Source organism: Xyrauchen texanus, chromosome 29, assembly GCF_025860055.1.
Source record: "Xyrauchen texanus isolate HMW12.3.18 chromosome 29, RBS_HiC_50CHRs, whole genome shotgun sequence".
Lineage (NCBI taxonomy): Eukaryota > Metazoa > Chordata > Actinopteri > Cypriniformes > Catostomidae > Xyrauchen > Xyrauchen texanus.
The window spans coordinates 35057147-35078604 of NC_068304.1; the positions used below are offsets into that span (position 1 = coordinate 35057147).

The following is a 21458-nucleotide window of genomic DNA, read 5'->3' on the forward strand; positions in this document are numbered from 1 at the left end:
TAATATATTGTGTCAATCAGGGCTGGACTGGTAATCTGGCATACCGGGCGTTTTCCCGGTGGGCCGACGCACTTTGGGGCCGATCAGGGGCGGACTGGCCATTGGGAGAACCAAGCGGGCCGGTGACTCGGCTGCGAAATGTGCCGAATGGGCCTCGATAAGCTAAAATGAGCCGCCACATTATGCATAACGGACCACAAAACGGCACCGCGATATGCAGAAAAGGACAGCGAACCAGTTGCCATGTAATATCCCGGGCCGATTTATCTTCCCAGTCCAGCCATGATGTCAGTTAAAATATAAAATCAAATAAAAATGTCCATACTTGGACAGACCACAAGTAAATGTGAAAAAAAAAAAAGAAATAATTTGTCAAATGACCCAACATCAAATAAAGTCACAGTCACACTGTTTAAGTTAACTACAAAAAACACTTTATTTAAAAAGCAGATTACATAAATCTACGTTTAAATGATAAGTCCCGACTTTTCATACATTAAATAACTTTAAACTTTCACGTTTAGATAAATAAATCTACTTTGCTTTTTCTTTATGAAATATCTAGGAAATCATACGATAAAAAAGTGATGCAACAGAACATAAAATGTGCATTTTTTTAAAGAACTAACTGAAAGAAATCTACCGTTTATTGGAATCTCTGATAGATGCAGAAAATACATTCTAATCTGTTTATTTACATGGACTCTAGCGCTGTGCTATGCAATAGTAGTACATTTAAAAGTCGATTAAGACAACGTGGAGAAAAGTTATACGCATTTTTATTACACGATACACTCTGGGAATGATCTGAAAATGATATGAATATTTCTTTTTTAAAAGAAATATTCTGTCATTATATTGAACATTCATGCAGTTGATTACCACAGACAATAATTTCAAATCATACCTCAATTTGAAAAAATACAAACAAATGCACTTACAACAGAAGTCTATGGGCCAACCAGTACACACTTGTCTCATAGACTTCCATTGTAAGTACATAGCTGCGCAGCACATTAGTTGTTTGACTTTCCAACTCGTGGGATGCGTCACCATCATTTCTTGTAGTAATCGGCAGCATGTCACCTAGGCTATCCAGATATAGCTTGTAAAAGTTGCATTTAAACCAGAATGTTCCTTTAACTAAATCTTACAATCTATTCTGTTAGCAATCCTCCTTTTCCAAAAACAAGGGTATAATGACGTTGTGCTTCTGTAATCAGTAATACACATTTTCACATGGTTAAATCAGAAGAGTTTCAGTCTGCAATCACTGGATTTCAAGAAATCACTCACAAGTCACTCAGGTCAGGGGAAACCAATGCTGCCTGTTTCTGTATGTAATTCAGTAGTATTAGAGTAGACGTGTATGTAACAAGAGTGTATAAGACATGCATGTGCACACACACTCAAACACACACAGGCTCTGTTCTTAAACGTAGTGAGCTGCCTACACAGCATTTTAAGGCATCACATGCATGCCAGATGTTGCCGCATCTGCAACATGAAAACGCACAGAAAATGAAGGACTTCAGGTCGGTATGCCAGTGTGAACGCCCCTTTAGAAGACAACTACCTATGTAGACAGTAGACAGCAGAAGACAGCTTACTATGATTTGGAACAGAGAAAGAGAGTTGTTCTGTAAGAGAGCAGTGTTGAGCAATTCATGGCTGCTGCAGGTCTGCACATACACAATCACACCATAAACACACACAGACACAAACACATACACTTACAGACAAACGGTGGTCCACCGTTCATACACACACACACATACACACTCTCTTCCACTTACACACACTGCGTCCAAACCAGGTGGGATACAACAAGATTCCAGTGGCGAGTATTTTTTTGTCCACACAAAAATACTGTATGATGTGATATGATCACAGACAATCAGAACATATTTGATGTTTAATATACAGTATAGAGTGGAGCAGTATTTTGGACCACAGGGTTCCCTCCCCTTTAAACCAATTAATTTAATTTCCAGTCCTTTCTAATATTATTTTTTATAGAGATTACACTCACAAAACAGCAATTTCTAGCCAATGAAATACTTTTGAGCTGAGCATCACTACAAAAAATATATATGACTAATGAAATTTCCATGACTTTTAAAGATCTTACCAATTTACACGACTTTTCCAGGTCTAGAAATCACAACTTTAAAATTCCCTGATATTTTCAGGCTTTCCATGATCCTTCGGAACCCTAGCACCAAACAGATTTCACTATGGGACATCCCAACCCATCCACAGAACAACATCACAATAGTCCCACCCACTTTTACAGCCATCTTGTTTCCGCAGGTGCTTTGCACATTCATTTTTTCCATATGGATTTCAAAAACTACTTCATAAAAGCGTTTTAAGCCATGATTTATGAACCAAACCAACCAGATCTGAGGTGAGTCACAACATAACCAACTTTGATGCAAAAAAGTATTTAACAATCTGACAAAAGTACAAGACTGTGTACTTAAAGTCTTTAATGAGGGAATTAACTACAATCCCATGAAGCATTGCAAAAGACATGCCAATTAAAAATCAAAGGAAAAATATGAAACTACTAATTTAAAGTTGTTGATTATAAGTATACAAACAATATATTTGAAATGTTTTGCAAAATATTCAGATATATAAAAATATAACCAGTAAGTAGTTTGAGAGTGTATGGAAACCAACATTGCTGCAGAGCTCTTTTGGCGCACATTGTTTAGCGCAATTCTACGATTGGTGGATCTTACTCTGCAGGATCATGGGTGGTGTAGTTATTCACCACAAATTCCACTAATAAACGTGTTTTTTTTTATTATTATCTTGAAATAATGCTTCAAAAGAAGCATATACCATTAACAACCTCAGAGCTCAGTGGGTATGTTTTTAAAGTTTATAAGTTATCAATAAAAATCTATTCACCTGTTGAGTAAATTAATGGGATTTTTACTTCTGGAGTCCAACTGTTGCGCTCTATGGACTCCAAGTGACCAAAACACAAAAAAAAAAAAAAAACGTTCTATCCCTTGTCGCGTTGTCCCTGGTTAAGACACAGTGTCACACACAAAAACAAACTCACTGCAGGACAAACACAGGTGGTCTCTCATTGGCCTGGTTGAGTCCAGCACATCCAGGCTTGACCTTTGACCCCTGCACACATCAGCCCACCTCCCTTAAGGGTCTCCTGAGAGACATAATAAGGTATGTCTGCTCCATGTGAAGGAATGTTTAAGGCAAGAAGGCACCCAACGCTTCCGCGGTTTTCAGTGCTCAAACCTAAGTCTGAAGAGCGAAGAAAGCGGAATTCAGTGGAGAACCCCGGTCTTGCTGCTGCCAGATCATAATGACCTCTCTGACCCTGGCCAGAGAGATCTCATTTACATACTTAATGTGAAATATATGCAACATATTCATTTATGAAAATAATCCATCTATGTGCAGCAGACTTTTCGTGTGGCGTCACAACGCCACTTTGTTTAGTGAATTAAGCCACTTTTGTGCCACCAATGTTCTGCCGACTGCTGCCACTAGTTCAGGCATTTAATCAGCGCTTCATGTAAAAATTAAAAAGGCATTATAACTCACCCTCATGTTGTTCTAAACCCATACGCAGCTATTTTTTCAATGGAACACAGAATATCCTGCCTTCTCTTTTCCATATAAAAGTATTTGATATATATACAGTTCTGTGAAAAATTATTTGCCCTTTTCCTGATTTTTGTGTATTTTTCATAATAAATTGTTTTAGATCTTCAAACGAGATCTAACATAAACCAAGGAAACCTGAGTAAATACAAAAAAAATCAAATATATATATATAAATATATTTTTTTTTTTTGCCACTTTTAGCAGCAACAACTGTCGTTCACAACTGTGAACTGTGGTGGCATTTTGGCCCCCTTTTCTTTGCAGAACTGCTTTAGTTCAGCCACATTGGAGGGCTTTCGAGCATGAACTGCCCATTTAATGTCCTGCCACACCATCTCAATCAGGGTCATGTCAGGACTTTGACTAACTCCAAAACTAAAATCTTTGCTTCTTTTGAGCCATTCATAGGGGGACTTACTCCTATGCTTTGGATCATTGTCTTGCTGCATAATTCAGTTGCGCTTGAGCTTCAACTCACAGATTGATGACCAGACGTTCCCCTAAAGGATTTTCTGGTAGAGAGCAAAATTCATGTTTCCCTCATTTATTGCAAGTCGTCCTGGCCCTGAAGCAGCTAAGCATCCCCACCACATCACATGACCACCACCATGCTTGACCGTACGTATGATGTTCTTTTTATGGAATTCTGTGTTTGATTTATGCCAGATGTAATGGGACCCCTGAGCCCACAGAACATTCTCCCAAAAGGTTTGAGGATCATCAAGGTGTGTTTTGGCAAACTTCAGACAAGCCTTAATGTTCTTCTGGGTTAGCAGGGGATTTGCCACTCTTCCATGGATGGCATGTTTGGACAGTTTCTTTCTGATAGTGGAGTCATGAACAGTGACCTTTATTGATGCAAGTGAGGCCTGCGGTTCCTTGGATGTTGTCCTTGGCTTTTTTGTGACTTCCTGGATGAGTCATCACTCTGCTGTTGGAGGAATTTTGGAAGTTCAGCCACTTCTGGGAAGGTTCACTACTGTGCGAAGTGTTCTCCATTTGGAGATAATGGCTCTCACTGTGGTTCTTTGGAGTCCCAGAGCCTTTGAAATAGCTTTGTAACCCTTCCCAGATTGATGTACTTCAATCACCTTTTTCCTCATAATTACTGGAATTTCGTTCAACCTTGGCATAGTGTGCTACTGGGTGAGACATTTTAGCCAACTTCATGCTGCTAAAAAAGTTCTATTTAGGCATTGATTTGATTGATCAGAGCTGGCAGTACTCAGATCTGGCTTTGTCTAGTCCAGCTGAACCCCATTATGAATGCAGTTTCATAGATTTGGGGATTTAGGAACTAAGGGGGCAATACAGGCCCAGTTGGTATTGGATAACTTTTTGCTTCAATAGATAACATTATCATTTAAAAACTGTATTTTGTGTTTACTCAGATTGCCTTTGTTTTATGTTAGATTTTGTTTGAATTTTTTAAACAATTTAGTATGAGATACTGTATACACAAAAACAGAAGAATTCAGGATGGGGCAAATACTTTTTCAAAGCACTATTTATATGTATATATAAATAGGTTTGCAGCAACATGAGGTTGAGTACATAATTTAAATTTTTCTGTTAATTAATCCTTTAAATGCCCAGGCAGCTTGGCACAAAAGAGCAGGCACATTTCACGTGTACACACACACACACACACACACACACACACACACACACACACACACACACACACACACACAACACACACAAACTGTGCATCTCAAAGGCAGTGACTGAGGTGACAACGTGTGCAATGCAGGATTAGTAATGAAGGCACAGGAGTCAGTCTGTGTGTGTTCAGTGCTGTTGTTTGCTGCTCAGTGTCTCGGGCAGAGGTCGTGTTTGGAGGAACAACAGAGGCACAGGTCACGCTCCGCTCCTCTTGCGGCAGTGGTGTCGACCTTGCGTTGGTTCCACGTGGCCGTCGGCTTGCCAGGCGTAAGCCATGTTCTCTCATCTGTGTGAATGAATGAAGTCAAAACCCCTCGAAAAAGCAAATGAGACCGAAGCGAGAGAGGAGAAGATGACTGGGGGATGTAAATAATGGAAAGATGACTACAAACTCGCCAGCTGGTCAAGTAAATCCTAATCAAGTGGAAGCAGTTTAACAGGCACAATAGATTTCCCAGTTAATTGTTTAATGGTGTGACAGACGCTTTCTCGTCATGAATTCCAATCTCTCTTTCTCTCTCTCTCTCTCGGGGCAGGAGTGATGCGATAATCTCCACCCATCAGTGTGTCTTTATTCTGTTCTTCAGCACGACTCCATGTGTTCACAGTTCGGTGACATGTAGGGGGTAACTTGGGGGTGCGTGGGTATGAATAGTGGTCTTTAACCGGTGCAGGTGGCATCGATGGCACAGCAGATGCCCCTCGAGAGGGTAACAGCGATGCCCCTCCTCATCATTCAACTGCAAACCACAATCCTGTGTAAAAACCAGACACACATATGCATTTTCTTTAATATGATCACACTGATGCAATTTCCAAACTTACAAGTTTGGAACAACATGAAGGTGAGTAAATGATGACAGAATGTTCTTTTTTCTTTTGGTTTAAAGACTTTAAAAGTCTTTGAATTTTGGGTAGTTGAGAATGTGTTGAATATCTGTGTGGATGTCAACACTGTAACTCACAAACTTTAGTCAGTGATTCATAATATAAATGCACATCTATAGCACATCCCTGGACTAATATAAACAACATCTCATGTAACTACAGTGCATTCTCCTGAGTTCTGGAGCTTTAGATGTTGTTCACCGGGCACGCTTTAATCAGGATGTGACCTCTCCTGTCCCCAGGTCACCTTTAGTTGGGTTTGAACCTACACACTTCAGCATTCTTGAACAATAAGCACTGATTCAATTATAGTATAAATTACCTCACAGTGATAGCATCCAACATGGTAATCTTTATCCATGGACACCACTCGTATGGTCTCTTCTGAACCCTATGAACACACACAGTTAGTCAGTCTCTGTCAGGACATTCCACACGACATCAGTCCATCTCCTCTGACATACATGGGTCATTGGACAAATAAGAATGACTGTGATGACAAAAATAAGAAATCTTTTATAAATCTAGCGTGTCAAGTTCGTATAAACATACTCTGTGTTCATATTGGCTTCACTCATTTTTAAAAAGCATTTATGGCAACCCCAGAAGTGTTTTATTTAATAATTTTCAACTTTATCAAAGTTTTCAAACAAATTTTTCAAGCTAAACAATTTTAACTTACGGGCTGTCAATCGGTAAACACTTTTAATTGAATTAATTACATGATGTGCTAATTAATAAATCGACTTAAATCGCAATACATTATAAACATTATATAAAAAATATTCATAAAATACTTAGAATTTAATCATTTTAAATATAATATGTAATACATTTAATAATATCATATCATTAAAATACATGACATTATTGTAGTCGAGTAAAGCATTGATAAGTCAATAAAAGAAAGTGGCTTTAGAAGGCAATACACTGTTCATTTCCATATTATTAAACATAAGCTTATCATTGGCCTACTGTCCACATCAATCAATTTTGCTATTGAATTTGTCAATCTGTCTATGGTCGATTGTTAATAAGGCCTTTCTAAGGACACGTGCTCTATGCATAAAGCGCCAGACAGATGCTTTTGGAGTATTTAACTTTGGTTGCTTTGCGTAAGAAAAACAGCGTTTTTGGACACTGTGCTGAGTTAAACATAGTTTGAAACGTAGAAAAAAGATTGCGTAAACCCCGCATTCAGAGTTGCACTCCGTAAAGCTGTGTTTGTATCAAGAATGTGTCCTCATCTTGTGCTGTCTGCTGTCAGTAAGTGTGATTTGTTGTAAAAACAAACAAACAAAAAAGAAAGGTGTGGTTTGTTGTCTGTACAGCTGCATGTTTGGTGTTTAGATGGAGTTGTGCTTACTGCCCAGTGCTGATTGAGACTCATGACATGAAGGTGAACATTTCTTATTATGATCAATTGTGTTAATTTTTTGACACATAATTTTTTATATAAATGATCACACTTAATAATAACATTAAATCGACAGTCCTCATATTTTTAGAAACAGTATTTATATTATTCTATATTATTTTATATAAAAAAAATATACTAATGAGAGTCATGTCACTGATCCATATGCCATCGGTCTAAACACTCTTACCTGTGCCGGGAGGATGGGTTGGCTACAAGAGGCACATTTAGGAGCAAAAACCCTGTGAATATAAAGAGAATTCAAACAACATAAACCATAGATACTATAAATATGAATTATGTTTTTGGGAGTATCAGCATATGTTGTACTTTGGATGCTGGTCACTAGTATGGGATGTTATTGTGCTGATGTCACTACCAGGCTTACTTTGGCTTTGTTCACACTGTGCCAAATTCTGTTTTGTCTTTTTTAAATCGTGTCTTTAGGACTGATTGTTCACAGTGTAACTTTGCAAGTACTGAGTCTCCGCTTAAGTCTATCATGACATCTTGCCACAGTGTTGAACTCGAGACAACATAAGAATCAAAGGATTATTGTATTTCACATATGGACACATATGCCGTGTCTGAAACTGCTGAAAACACATTTATAAAAAAAACTGATATTAGACCACATACAAATGGTTTGAACTGGGATTGTTAAAATTGTATTTCAAGTGGATTTTGCTGATCATGCGCAACACTGTGAACATTTTAATGAACATGAAACTCACGTGTGGTAGTCTTTCACACAGTAGATGTTGTTCTCCACATCAACGGTGAAAGGAACTCCATCCAGCCCCTCCTTACACACCACACAGCGGAAACAGCCCGGGTGATACGACTTACCCAGCGCCTGCAAGATCTACAACACACATACACAAACACACACAGATGAATAGTTGTATGTGCCGTAAACAAAAAGGGTAAAGCTTTGTAAACCCATTTTTGGTCATCCACATTTTTTAAAAGACTCATTTACAGGAGGTTTCCTTCAAAATAGATTTTTCTTCAGAAAATGTGAATGGTACTTTCCTGTGTAAAACTCGGCATCACAATGCAAGCATAACCAGGAGCATGGTGCGGGATGGGTTACATGCCAAAGTTTAATACTTAGGGTTTGGGGTGATGATTGCCTTAGCAAACACTCATGAAAAAGCATCAAGACACAGACAATGCAGCAAATAAACTTGTAAAACTTTTTCTTACCATCTCCATGATGAGGTGACCGCACACAAAGCATTTTTCTGCCGTCTGCTGGAATCCGGAATACTATGAAGGTAAAAACCACAGCTCAGCTGTAGGATCATGTTTGACAGCAAGTGTTGTCTTTCACATTCATGTAATCTTTCAAATGCACTGTTGAAAGCACTTCATTTCTCTCTGTGTTATTTTCCTACATCAGGTCCATGAGCCCTTTTCAATCTGATTTAGTGTTTTTTTTGGTATTTTGATTTTCTGTACATGTTTTATAGCTCTCTTTTAGCAGTTGCTTTGTATCCACAGTATGATTGCTTTCCTCTATTATGTGTCTCTATTACAATATCTTAACCCCCCGCCCCCGCCCTTGTGTTAATATTTGATTTGTCTTGTGCTCACAATCGTTTCTGGCTCTTTAAAGTGATCTTAAGTTTTAGGAAGATGCTACAGTATATAGATAAAAAAAAAATATTATTATTATTGCTTTATGACTGCAATTTACTAAAAAGAATCATTATGTAATTTTGGAAGTTCATGAACTTGTGATATTTGATATTTTCAAATATTTTGATCATTCTCAAAGGAATCGACAGCACTTGTGGCATTATGTTGGTTGCCACAAAAATGTATTTTCTTTAAAATAAGCAAAAATCGAGGTTTCAGTGAGGCACTTACAATGGAAGTAAATGGGGGCAACATTTTTAACATTAAGATACTCACTTTTTCAAAAGTATAGCCACAAGGCATAAACAATATGCATGTAAACATGATATTAGTGTAATAAAATCACCTACTAACCTTTTCTGTGTAAAGTTAAAGCCAATTTTACAACTTTGTTGCCATGATGATGTAATGTCCACAAATCCTAAAACACTAACACCCTGTCTACACCGGACGCAAGCGTCGTGCTGTGTCAAAAGCCATAGAACCCATTATAATCAGTGATGCCTTCTACACTGAAAGCGTCCGTTGGGATACGACGACAATAAACAGGTGTCTCTGTTGCATTTTGCGCTGCATTTGCTGGCGCTACTACACAAATTAAACGGTTTAGAACGCTCGTCTCGATGCGTCCAGTGCAGACAGCCTCAAGCTGTTGTGTCACGCCACGTCAACGGACGCTTCCGGTGTAAACAGTGTATAAAATGACTGTAAAAATGGGCATTTAAACAACTTTACAGCTCAAATAATACATGAGTTTTAACTGAAGAAATATTGTAAGAGCTTTTTTTAAATTATAAGCTTCACATTTCTGCCTTTTAAACCCTCCAAAAATTGGCCTCATTCACTTCCATTGCATAGGCGGAAAACCCTATCTGAGGGTTGTCCCCCCCTAAAATATCATTAAAATATGTGTATTGTAAATAATATAATGATATATTCTTAAAATAATTGTTTAAGAAATAAAATAATACAAATGCAAACGGGGCAACAACAAAAAACCCTTGGTGTCCCCTTCAAAAATTGCTCTTGAGAATTGTTATGTTTATTGTCACCCCCAACATTTTGATGAAATTTTTGCCCCTGTTCCATTGTAAGTTCCTCACTTTAACCTTGATTTTTGCTTTTTTTAAAGAAAAGGAGGGACACGTCTAAATATATTTTTGTGGTTATCAGCATTATGCCACAAATGCTGTCGATTGAGCTTAACTTGTATTGAACCTGGAATATTCCTTTAATCCTTTAACATTTACATTTACATTTATGCATTTGGCAGACGCTTTTATCCAAAGCGACTTACAGTGCACTTATTACAGGGACAATCCCCCCGGAGCAACCTGGAGTTAAGTGCCTTGCTCAAGGACACAATGGTGGTGGCTGTGGGGCTCGAACCAGTGTCCTTCTGATTACCAGTTTACCAGTTATGTGCATTAGACCACTACACCACCACCACTCCGTGCAACAACATGCGATACATTATGTAAGTGTGTAGTTAACAAATAGCATGCACTTTTTCCACATAACAATATTTAAGGGGGAAAGTGTATATTTTAGACCAGTGCTGTAACTGGTAATGATTGTTTTAAAGTTTGCAACCATTTTTAATCACATATTTAACCTTTTTGCAGTTCACTTAAAAGTCCTTGTGTGTTTAAAGTGTATTTAAAAGTACAAATATGTAGTCTCTAAATTAATATGAAGTTACTAAAATGCATGTATAATAATTTGCCTATAAAAGTACTAGAAAACATTCTTTAAAACAGTTCTAGATGAAGTATGGGATGTCACACTGCAGGACACTGATGCTGTCTTAAAAATAATGTAATTCTAAAAACCTCCATCAATTCAACACTCTCGATATAATAAGTCACATTCTCTAGGGGGCGCTGGTGCTCTCTCTGGGCTGAGAGGTTCAGTGATGTCTTATTGGGGTGTTTAGCTCTTTAGAAAGAGAGGTGGACTTGATTAAACACTTAAGACATTAGCTGAGGATAACTGTCACCATCAGCACAATTCCTGAGAAAACTTCCCACAGCTTTGGGACTCGAATGGATTAATAGGCTGACCGCTACAGAAATACACTCACATTGTCTGGTAGAGTTTCAAATAGGTATACGGTTGTAGACTGGTGCACTTTGTGAGGTTTAGATGATGGACTCTATCTGAAATGTCTTTAGATTAAGAACATCTAATACTTCAGATGTCTTATATGCTGGACAGGTTGCAGGCGCCTTAAGTCCAGAAATGACCCGAGGGGAGCCATCTGTTCTGGAAAAGGGTTTTGACCTGGTTACCATGGTGACAATGGTTTGGAACACAGCCATTAGAGTGAGGATGTTCTCATACATGCACTCTATGGAAATGAGGGGCAAAGGCAACACAAGATTTTAACGACATGGAACTTTCCGTCCGAGCGCGAAGCTAGGTTCCATTCCCTACTGATGACATCACTGCTTGTTCAAAGGTTCTATTCAACTATGTGTTGGTGTATGTGTGTTTGTGTGATTGTGTGTGTTAATTGAGGAGAGAGGACCAGCAAGTGGAGTTGGAAGGGACTGATCAATACTAGGAAACCCCCACCTGACCACTTTAGACAGACCATCTGTCACATAGACAGACGCGTGTTGGATGGGGAGGGGGTAGGGGCATAGGTGGAAATCATGGGGGGTCAGAACCCCCCCTATCTGAGGGTTGTCCCCCCTAAAATATCCTTAAAATATGTGTATTGTAAATAATATAATGACATATTCTTAAAATAATTGTTTAAGAAATAAAATAATACAAATGCAAACGGGGCAACAACAAAAAATCCCTTGGTGTCCCCTTCAAAAATTGCTCTTGAGAATTATTATGTTTATTGTCCTCCCCAACATTTTGATGAAATTTTCACCCCTGGGTAGGGGGTGGGGGTCTTACATCTTACAAAATTGCCATGTAATTTCAACTTAAATACATCAAGTAGAGGGAACCTAAATGAATCAAGTAATCCCAAAAAGTAGTCCAAATAACTTTAATGAAACTCTTAGTTATATGATAGCCAGTAACAGGCAATGTAAGCATGCTAGATAAATACTGGTGGGAAGCACTACTAAGTGCAACTTCAGGTCACTATGCACAGCAGTTGCTCAATGGATAAAGCAATACTGTATGTAGAAAACTCAAAAGGTATTGGTCCTCAGCCTAGGCTCAAACTCCACTCTTCACCATGATGGTAACCCCCAAAACATAACAGGAATTCTTCTAAATCTCAATACAACACAACATTAAACACTAACAGGTCTGCCCTGAAAATAACAGTTAATTAATTTTTAACCTTATTGAGTCCTATGCAAAGCACGCTGGGAACTACTCTGTCTAGTTTCAGTTAACTAAACAAAAAAATATTCATGCTGTCCCAATGCATATGGATAAAGTAAAGCTGACAAGATCCTTTTTTTTTAAATCAACTAAGTTAATTTAATTCAACTGGTTCCATGCATTTTTAGAGTAATATGAACATGAGAGGTTTGAGTAAAACTGACGATAGCAAAAGGTAATTTTTTTTTGAGTATTTTGGCATGTTTTTGCCATTTTAAACATTACCAAATTGTATTGTTTAAAATATGTTATTTTCGTCTACATTTTAATTGCATATAATCGGAATTGACTCAAATGAATGAATATGACATGACAAAATAATAACTATGATTATAAGACATTTTATCATCAAAAGACAAAATTATGACTAAAGTAAAAAATTACATTGAATAAATTTATGTGCACATTACATTTTTATCCAATGCCGTCCAATGTCAATAATCTCAAAATATTGGGCCATTAAACCTCCTGGCTGATATTGGTCTGCATCATGACTATCACATTAAACTATATTGTTTCTGAGCCAGCAGAGAATCTCTGGACAGCTAAACTAAACACTGGAACTGCTGTCATCATATGATTTGCATTTAAGTATTGTATAGAACAATGACTTTGAAACTTCAGCACACAAGCTGTTGTCACAGCCAATAACAGGTAGTTGGTCTCGAAAGAATGGACCAAGTATCTTCTCATCTATCTTGATGTGTGTGTGTGTGTGTGTGTGTGTGTGTGTGTGTGTGTGTGTGTGTGTGTGTGTGTGTGTGTGTGTTTCTTTAAGCAGAATCATGTCTAATTGGAGTGAAATGGGGAAGTGGGCAGAGCTACAGCATCTGTTCTCCCAAGAGGGTTAAAAAATGTGGACATCTCTGGACATCTATATATCTATCCATCCATCCATCCATCCATCCATCCATCCATCCATCCATCCATCCATCCACTAATGACCACTATTCATTACTATTTAACTATCCCTCCACCCATCCAGGAAACAAGGAAGGAAGCAAAGGATTATCATGATTATACTAAGACTGGTGTAGCGTTACAGCTGGACTAAGTTTCAATATAAAAAAAATAAGTTCTGTCTTATTTAGCATTGACTCCAGCTTAATGTCTTGGATGAGCTCAGCAGAACAACATTAGAGTGTGTAAATGTGTCTACAATGACAGATCATCACCATCAAGTTAAGTCTTCAACCACTTTAGTTACAGATGGAAAATTGTATCAAATGTTCTTAATGATTTTGACTGAATTAATAAACGTATCAAACTTACCAGAAAGTCCTCTTCGCAGTAAACCTTTCCGTCAACTTTATAGAAAGCCTTCCCTCGTAGCCTCCGCCCTGATGAAAGAAAACCAAACGCTGTTACCATGCCGATAACATCTTTTTCAGACTACATATTAGCGTAACGTACCATTCAATTCCATGAAGAATTTGCATGTGTCTGCATGCTCCAAGTTTACCAACAGCTTAGAAAACAAACAAACAATAATTTTTTAATTGGCAACATCAAATGACTGACTGAACAGAATATGTTTTATCTTTGATGCATGTGGAGCTGAACAGCTGTGTAATGAGAGACACATGCTGAGATGACTAGACGTCCATTTCCACAACTCACCCACACATTTACGGACTGTCAGATGCATACTGCACTAAAAATGGGAAGAGCTTTTCCAAATGACAAGCTCCAAACTGATTGGCTGCCTTTACACAACTAACCGTGACTCACGGTGGACTGGATTTTATTCAGCTTCATGAGCTCATGCATCATTATCTCCTTTGCAAAATTATATTACGTGGTTTCTTACACGTATCACACCGGTTCCGCGGTGAACTGTCCACTGTGTGTTATTAAAAGCTAGTTCAATTTTCTTCAAAACAGATAAGATTTTTAAGGTTAATGATCTATCAAGTTTTAAATCAACAAAACCTACATTCCTACCCTGACCTAACCCATAGAATCAGAATCAAAGTGAGCTTTATTGCCAAGTATGCTTACACACACATGGAATTTGTCATGGTGACAGATGCATCCAGTGCAAAAAAATAAACATATACAGCATATAAATACAAACATATACATGTAAACAGTGAAATAAGCATAAAAAATAAGACACAACAGATAAATATATAGAGGAAACTACAGTAGGGCAATAATGTTGTTCAAATATTATTGTTATATATAGTGTAAAAAAAATAAATGTTACATGAAAAACGCAATTGCTAAAGCAACCATGCCATTTTGTTGGCCTTCAATGACACTTTCGACTCACGTGTCAACTTGTGTACCCTTCAGGACACGACCCTGGTCCTTTGCATTTTTACGAAAGGAAATAAAATTAATTTTAGTTGTCTGAGCGAGTGAAATTCTGCTGATTTCATCCATGATGTTTTCAAAATCCTGAAAAAACCTATTAGAATATTACAAGCGGTGTTTCAGTGCTCATGAGTCGTGATATTTGGACAACAGACGAACCCAACAGACGAATTTCCTGGTGAAGTACTACACTACCCACAATCCTACTGAAGCAATGTCCTTCATGGATCCACCAATCGGAGATCATTTAATGGAAAAAAGTGACCGCCCACTTCCAGACCAGAAATTCAACAGCTGTTGAGTTATTTTAAATGGCAGTTTACTTCCATTAACTCATTAAAATTTGAATACCGGTTTATTACAAGATCGGTGTAACCTGCTCAAAAATGGAACATCCAGAAACAAATGTGTTTGCTGGACAGAATCAGTATTGGTAAATATTTTTCAGGAAAAAACATTGAAAGATTCATATTTTGGATTTTTTCAATGTGATATATGGCACAATTGAGTCTTTTCTTTAATCATAAACCTGCAATCGAGGCAATAATATATAAAAAACCAAATCTCTCAATGTAGGCTGTTCTTGTTACGTCAACAAAAGTATTCAAAAAATTTAACAAACCACCACTTACACAAACTTTCTTACAGTAGCTCAAAGCCCAATGCCCATAAAGGTACTAAATTATTATTTGTAAACCTTTATAAACATTTACAACTTTAGATTGGGTACTGCAAACAAATTAACAAATAATCTATAAAGGATTTGTAAAGATGTGTAAATGGTAAAAGCATGCTTGCATACATCAACAAACAAACAAACAAACAAACAAACAAATTATTATTTATAATAATAATATTATTATTGAAAAATTGTGAAGTGGTGAAAAATAAAAATATCATCTGAAAACATATGCAAATGTAAAAAAAGTGAATTATCGCTAAATTAATTATGAAACATTTTAAAGGCATCTGTAAGTATATAAATGTGCAATTTGATAATCATTATATAACATTTGTTAAAAACATTTTACATGATAAAACATGCAAATCCATATTTAAATGAAAGCTTTATAAAATCTTTAGGTATTTGAATTTACATAACATACTGCTCAACAGATCATTAGTTAATTTTAGTTAAATTCATAGCTAAACATTAAAAAGTGCATTATCCCATATTTCTAATTATTTGAATATACATGAACTTATTATCTGTTAAGCATCATATAAAGTTTGCTAATGATTTATTAATGAAAGTTATTATATGGAGTTATCCAACAATTTAGGTAAAGTAACATGATTCTTTTAGACCAGGTTGTTTTTACCAGTCTGCTAGAAAACAAAATCGAGTTACAATGAACATTTTCAAGGGAGACCAACTTGCTGGATTTGCCAGAGATCATAAAAGTTGGAAATCTGACTTCAATGTCGTTCTTTTGCCCTTTTCCAAGAAGGAAATTAAAAACTCTGATTTTCCCATGAATGCACCATTAGTTGCACATGAACAAGACATCCTCCAGCACAACTGTACATTTAGCTTTTCTCTCTGAGTTACATCCCATTTCAGATCAACCAACCTCTCAATAGCTTGTAAAAAGCAAACTGTAGTTGGTCGATTTACATGTATGTTGATTTATCTTCCTGTCTAAGTGGGCTGTTTTTGGTCATAATAAGCTGTGGTGGACTAGACTTTATGCCGTAAGTCTGGCTAAACGAGAGTAGTTTCTCTCACACAAACACAGAGTTCATATATCAGTCTGATCTTCCCCTTTCCCCATCCTACAGAGCTGCCTCTTAATTTACGGCAGACATCCAGTTTCTTTTCAACATCCTAAAATGTATGCACTTGCCACATTCAAACAGCCAGCGGCCCGCCAGGGAAAAGAAAACCCAACGTAATTCACGGCGAAAGATTACTAATTAGTAGTGCTTTCTAGGGCTCATGTTTGGGATTAGTGATTTGAACAAATCCCTTACCACAGAATTAAAATGTGCCATGTAACTCATCCTGCACCATTCGCACTACAGACATGGATGATAATCAGGTGGCTTGTTTAGGGGGGGTGTGTTATTATACTTTACTTGCCTGATAAGACAATTAAACAGGAGACAAATCCCATACACTTACATTGAAAAAAGGAACTGAGCCATATCTACAGACCAGAATGTCATAGAGACTTTGGGGTGGCCCATAAGCAACCCCCTAGCAAACATCTAAAAAACCCTAGCAACCACATAGCAACCTGCTAAAAACCACTCAGAACATCTTAGCAACCACACACAACGGTGGGTTTTGCATGGGCAAGCAATGCTATAATTTTCATCATAAAATGTAAAACTCTAATTAGTGTTTCTTAAGACAGTTCAAGTGGATCTCTCTGAGAATAAGGCATCATTTTTAAAAAGTGAGACAGCAGTGAAAGGTAAGGGTGTTTGTAGATGTGTGGAAACACAACAAATGAAGATCACCGAGATCTCTGGGGCTGACAAATGGAGGGCACAGAATCTGAACACAAAATGAGAGAGAGGTCTGAGTAAATGCGACATTCTTTTTGTCTGAGGTCACCGGCTGGTCCAACTAACACCCTCCACCCAACCCCCCTCCTCAACCACGCAAAAGAGAGAGAGAGAGAGAGAGAGAGAGAGAGCGAGAGAGAGAGAGACAGGAAAAGAGACTAAGGGGGTGAGGGTGGCTTTATTCCACCAGCCTTTGTCAAAGTCCATGGCCACAGTCAACTACTTCTCTTCTCTTAAAACATAATTTTAATTTTACACTTCAGATGTTTCTTTATGCTTGTTTGCAGTGATTGAGAGCAGCCACAGAGGCAGGACACGTATAACCCTGTATGCATCTGTCAACCAAAAGTAGCGAAAAAGACAGGAAGCATTATACAATTTTCTGAAAATCTTCATTTTGATAGAATATACCTTATTAGATATTTTAACTTGTATTCATAAATTAACCATATTTAATTGGCATACTACATAAAGATATGATAAATGATTCTTAAAAAGCAGTAGCAGTAATGGGATTATATATTATATCCAAGCAGGGAAGGCTACCCCCGAGTATTTTACGGTAGCCGGTGTGTAAGAGTCATTCACTGAACCCAATGAGAAACACCTCTGCCATAGGGTATATAGGTGTTTCTCATTGGGTTCAGTGGAGTAAATGATCAATGTTCATTGGACAAGAGGTTTCTATAGTGAATGACTCTTACACACCGGCTACCGTAAAATACTCGGGGGTAGCCTTCCCTGCTTGGATATAATATATAATCCCATTACTGCTACTGCTCTTTAAGAATCATTTATCATATCTATATGTAGTATGCCAATTAAATATGGTTAATTTATGAATACAGGTCGATTGAACACAGTGCATTAGTGTTTTTGCATGTCTATTAGTGTTTTTGAGTGTCCCTGGTATACCCCGGTATATATGTAACCGGCCCTGCTCGCCCTGCTCCGAACGGGACTCCGAACGGGAGGCGGGTGTGCTAACAAGGAGGCTAAAGGCTACAGCCTCTAGCGTCAGTTGCTAGTGCACCTCTTGAGGTCAGGAGAGTGAGGTTTACACACTGCACAGCTATCTACCAGCTGGCTCCCGTTACATATATAGCATCTGCCACACAGTCCAGCTATTTGCACCCCAATGGTCTGGTAAAACCACAGGAATATACGACAAATAAAACAATAGATGTCGCTCCAGTGGCATGGGGTGTAAAGACGGTGTGAATGTGTACTGTTGTCCTAGCAACCCTGGTTTGAATCCGCCTTTTGTCTCACTATTTTTCCCATCCGCTTCTCTGTTTCCACTCTTAATATTTCCTTTAATACTACTTAAAATAATGGATAAAAATGTATATAAATGTTGATTTCATCACAGTGATTTGATCCGGAGGCGAGCCTCATTTGACCTGCTAATTTTATGATGGCTGGCTCCCTGTACACACACACACGTTGGGTTTCCATGTTTTTTGGGGACTTTCCATAGACATAAAGGTTTTTATACTGTACAAACTTTATATTCTATCCCCTAACCCAAACCCTACCCCTAAACCTAACCCTCACAGAAAACGTTCTGCATTATTACGGTTCCAAAAAAATATAATTTAGTATGATTTATAAGCTGTTTTCCTCATGGGGACCGACAAATTGTCATTAGCTGGTTAAGACTGCTGTAATCAAAGTTCCAGATATGGAGAAACATTTAAACGGGGAATATCTTCAGCCATTTATGTACACACAAACACACAGGGGCACCCACTAGCCTGCCAAATGCGGGTAAAAATCAGCAGTGGCAGGTAACTCTGTCACTATTACCAGCCACTTTGGCGGGTGACCTTTTCAGGGTTTTTCCTGCATTGAAAATTCTATGAATGTCAGGCAACTCAGAGCCGCTGGCAAAGCAAATTAAATGGTATTTATTCTTCTCATAACTAACACTTGCATCTGTGCAGGGCGAATGAAGCGTGCTTTTGCGCAAAAGTGAAAATGTGAAAATGTTGAGTGGCTAGTGACGTTGGAAACTACTAGCCACAGTGGCTGGTGAGCCAATAAGTTCCTTTCAAACCCTGTCTATACTATTATACTATACTATACTAAACGTAACTATACGTTTCTATGACTCCATATCAACTCAGGCACTAGTTTATTTGCACTTTTAGAAAAATTATTAAAATCTTAAAAAACTTGTGAAGATGGTGAAGAAGTGTTGAATTTTCACAGCACCTAAATTACACACTTTCCCTTACAATTTAAACACATCTGCATGTTGGGAAAAAAAAAGTTGCTTATTTTTAGTGCTTTCTCTTTAAAAAAAGAGAGGCTCTGCTCGCCCCACTCCGAACGCGACTCGAACCGGTGTTTCCGGCGTGGGAGGCTTACACACTGCACAGCTATCTAACAGCTGGCTCCGGTAAGGTTACAGCCGCACAAACCCACGGGCCGGCCATGGTAATGATAATATTGTGTCTCTTTTCCTTCGGCCCATGGTTCAAAACAAAAATGTGAATCCGCTGTGTTATGGTGTAGGTTGCTCTAGCCAAACAGCCAGCTTGATTGACAGACAGACAGACAGATTAACACAATACCAACAACTATCAGTTGATGTAGAAGAAAATTTCTTGAAATGTTCTGATGAAGTCATTACAATGGGAACTGATGAAGATTGGATATTGACTGCACTGTCCAGATAATCAGATACAATTTCATCACTTGATAATAAAAAATAACAGTGCAAATATTCAGTCCTAAAGATCAGATTTGCAAAAATATCAGATATTTGTGCAGTGTGAACAAAGACAAAGTGTGTCTTTTTTCCATTTTTTATCCTTTCTTAATGCTGAAAGAACACACACACACACACACACACACACACACACACACACACACACACACACACACACACACACACACACACACACACACACACACTCCTATGCACACCAAGAGAACAAGCAAGTCTTTATCATTTGCAGGTGGGTTTACCCTCAGTGCATGATGGGATACAGGCAGTGATGAGTCACTGAATGGGTATATGTAAGTTTCGTAATTCACATCAAGATTGTAGACATTGTGTGTGTGTGCGCGCATTACTATTAAAAGGGGAATTCTAGTCTGTGGTCCAGAGCATGTGCAGGCCTGCTGGCCTCACACATGTTCATTTGCCCTCTAAAAAGTATGTGCAGCTTGGAAGCAAACAATGAAAACATTGTAAAAATAAAAGTTAACTATAATTAATTATAGTGCAAAATAAACAGAAATAAGTGCAATGTCAATTGAGGACTCAATAAACGTTCTCTCTCTTCCTATTTCTATTCTCCCAATACTAAACAGAAGCACTTTTGGAACGCCACTTGTCCAATTAACTGCCTTGTTCAATTATATAGTCGATGCATCAAATGTTGCATTGTTTATGATTCCAACATCTTACAGTTTCACACAAAAACAAAGTTTTCGCAACAGTCATTAAAGTCATGAATCATTCAAAACATTCTCGTGTGTGTGTGTGTGTGTGTATTTGAAGAGGAACATGAATGCTGCTCACACATTCGCCCGAGGCCTGTGGGCTGCTCAAGGCAGACACACATTTACCTTTCTAATTGCTACAGAATTTTGTGACACTGCGAGTGTGTGTGTGTTTATCAAAGCCCCATGCCAGGATTGATACCAAGTTGGTCCAGCACTACATGTGACAGAAGGAATGGAGTATAAAGGAATTAATTCCTCAGTCTTTGATGAGAACAGGGTGGGTGCTACTTTGGAAGTGAGAGCAAAGCTCAATTAAACAGAGAGGGAATGAGAGAGTGAGAAAGAGAGAGAGAGAGAGACAGCCAGACAATTATCCAAGAACAAACTTGCTGTCCCTCTCTAAAAGTCCATCCGGCTGCCTTGTGTCCTTATCAAATGTGTGCAAGGACATACAACCTCAAAAACACACTTCATCAAATTAATTTCAAATTAACACTCAACATACACCTTGTTGTTTTCGTAAAAGAATAGTATTAAAGTTTTTGGTAAG

The 21458-nt window shown here is 37.9% G+C and overlaps 1 protein-coding gene across 1 annotated transcript in view; it reads right to left on the minus strand.

Annotated features, from left to right (window-relative positions):
• Window positions 1-422: 422 nt before the first annotated feature.
• LOC127623231 (Wilms tumor protein 1-interacting protein homolog) overlaps window positions 423-21458 on the minus strand; it is a 36773-nt gene continuing 15737 nt past the window's right edge. Inside the window, exons 3-8 of the mRNA XM_052097572.1 lie at window positions 13889-13956; window positions 8828-8890; window positions 8353-8483; window positions 7809-7860; window positions 6524-6592; window positions 423-6068 (exon numbers count right to left, since the gene is read on the minus strand). Coding sequence (XP_051953532.1) covers window positions 5916-6068; window positions 6524-6592; window positions 7809-7860; window positions 8353-8483; window positions 8828-8890; window positions 13889-13956 — 536 coding nt within the window. The 3' untranslated portion in view covers window positions 423-5915. The remainder of the gene's footprint in view (window positions 6069-6523; window positions 6593-7808; window positions 7861-8352; window positions 8484-8827; window positions 8891-13888; window positions 13957-21458) is intronic.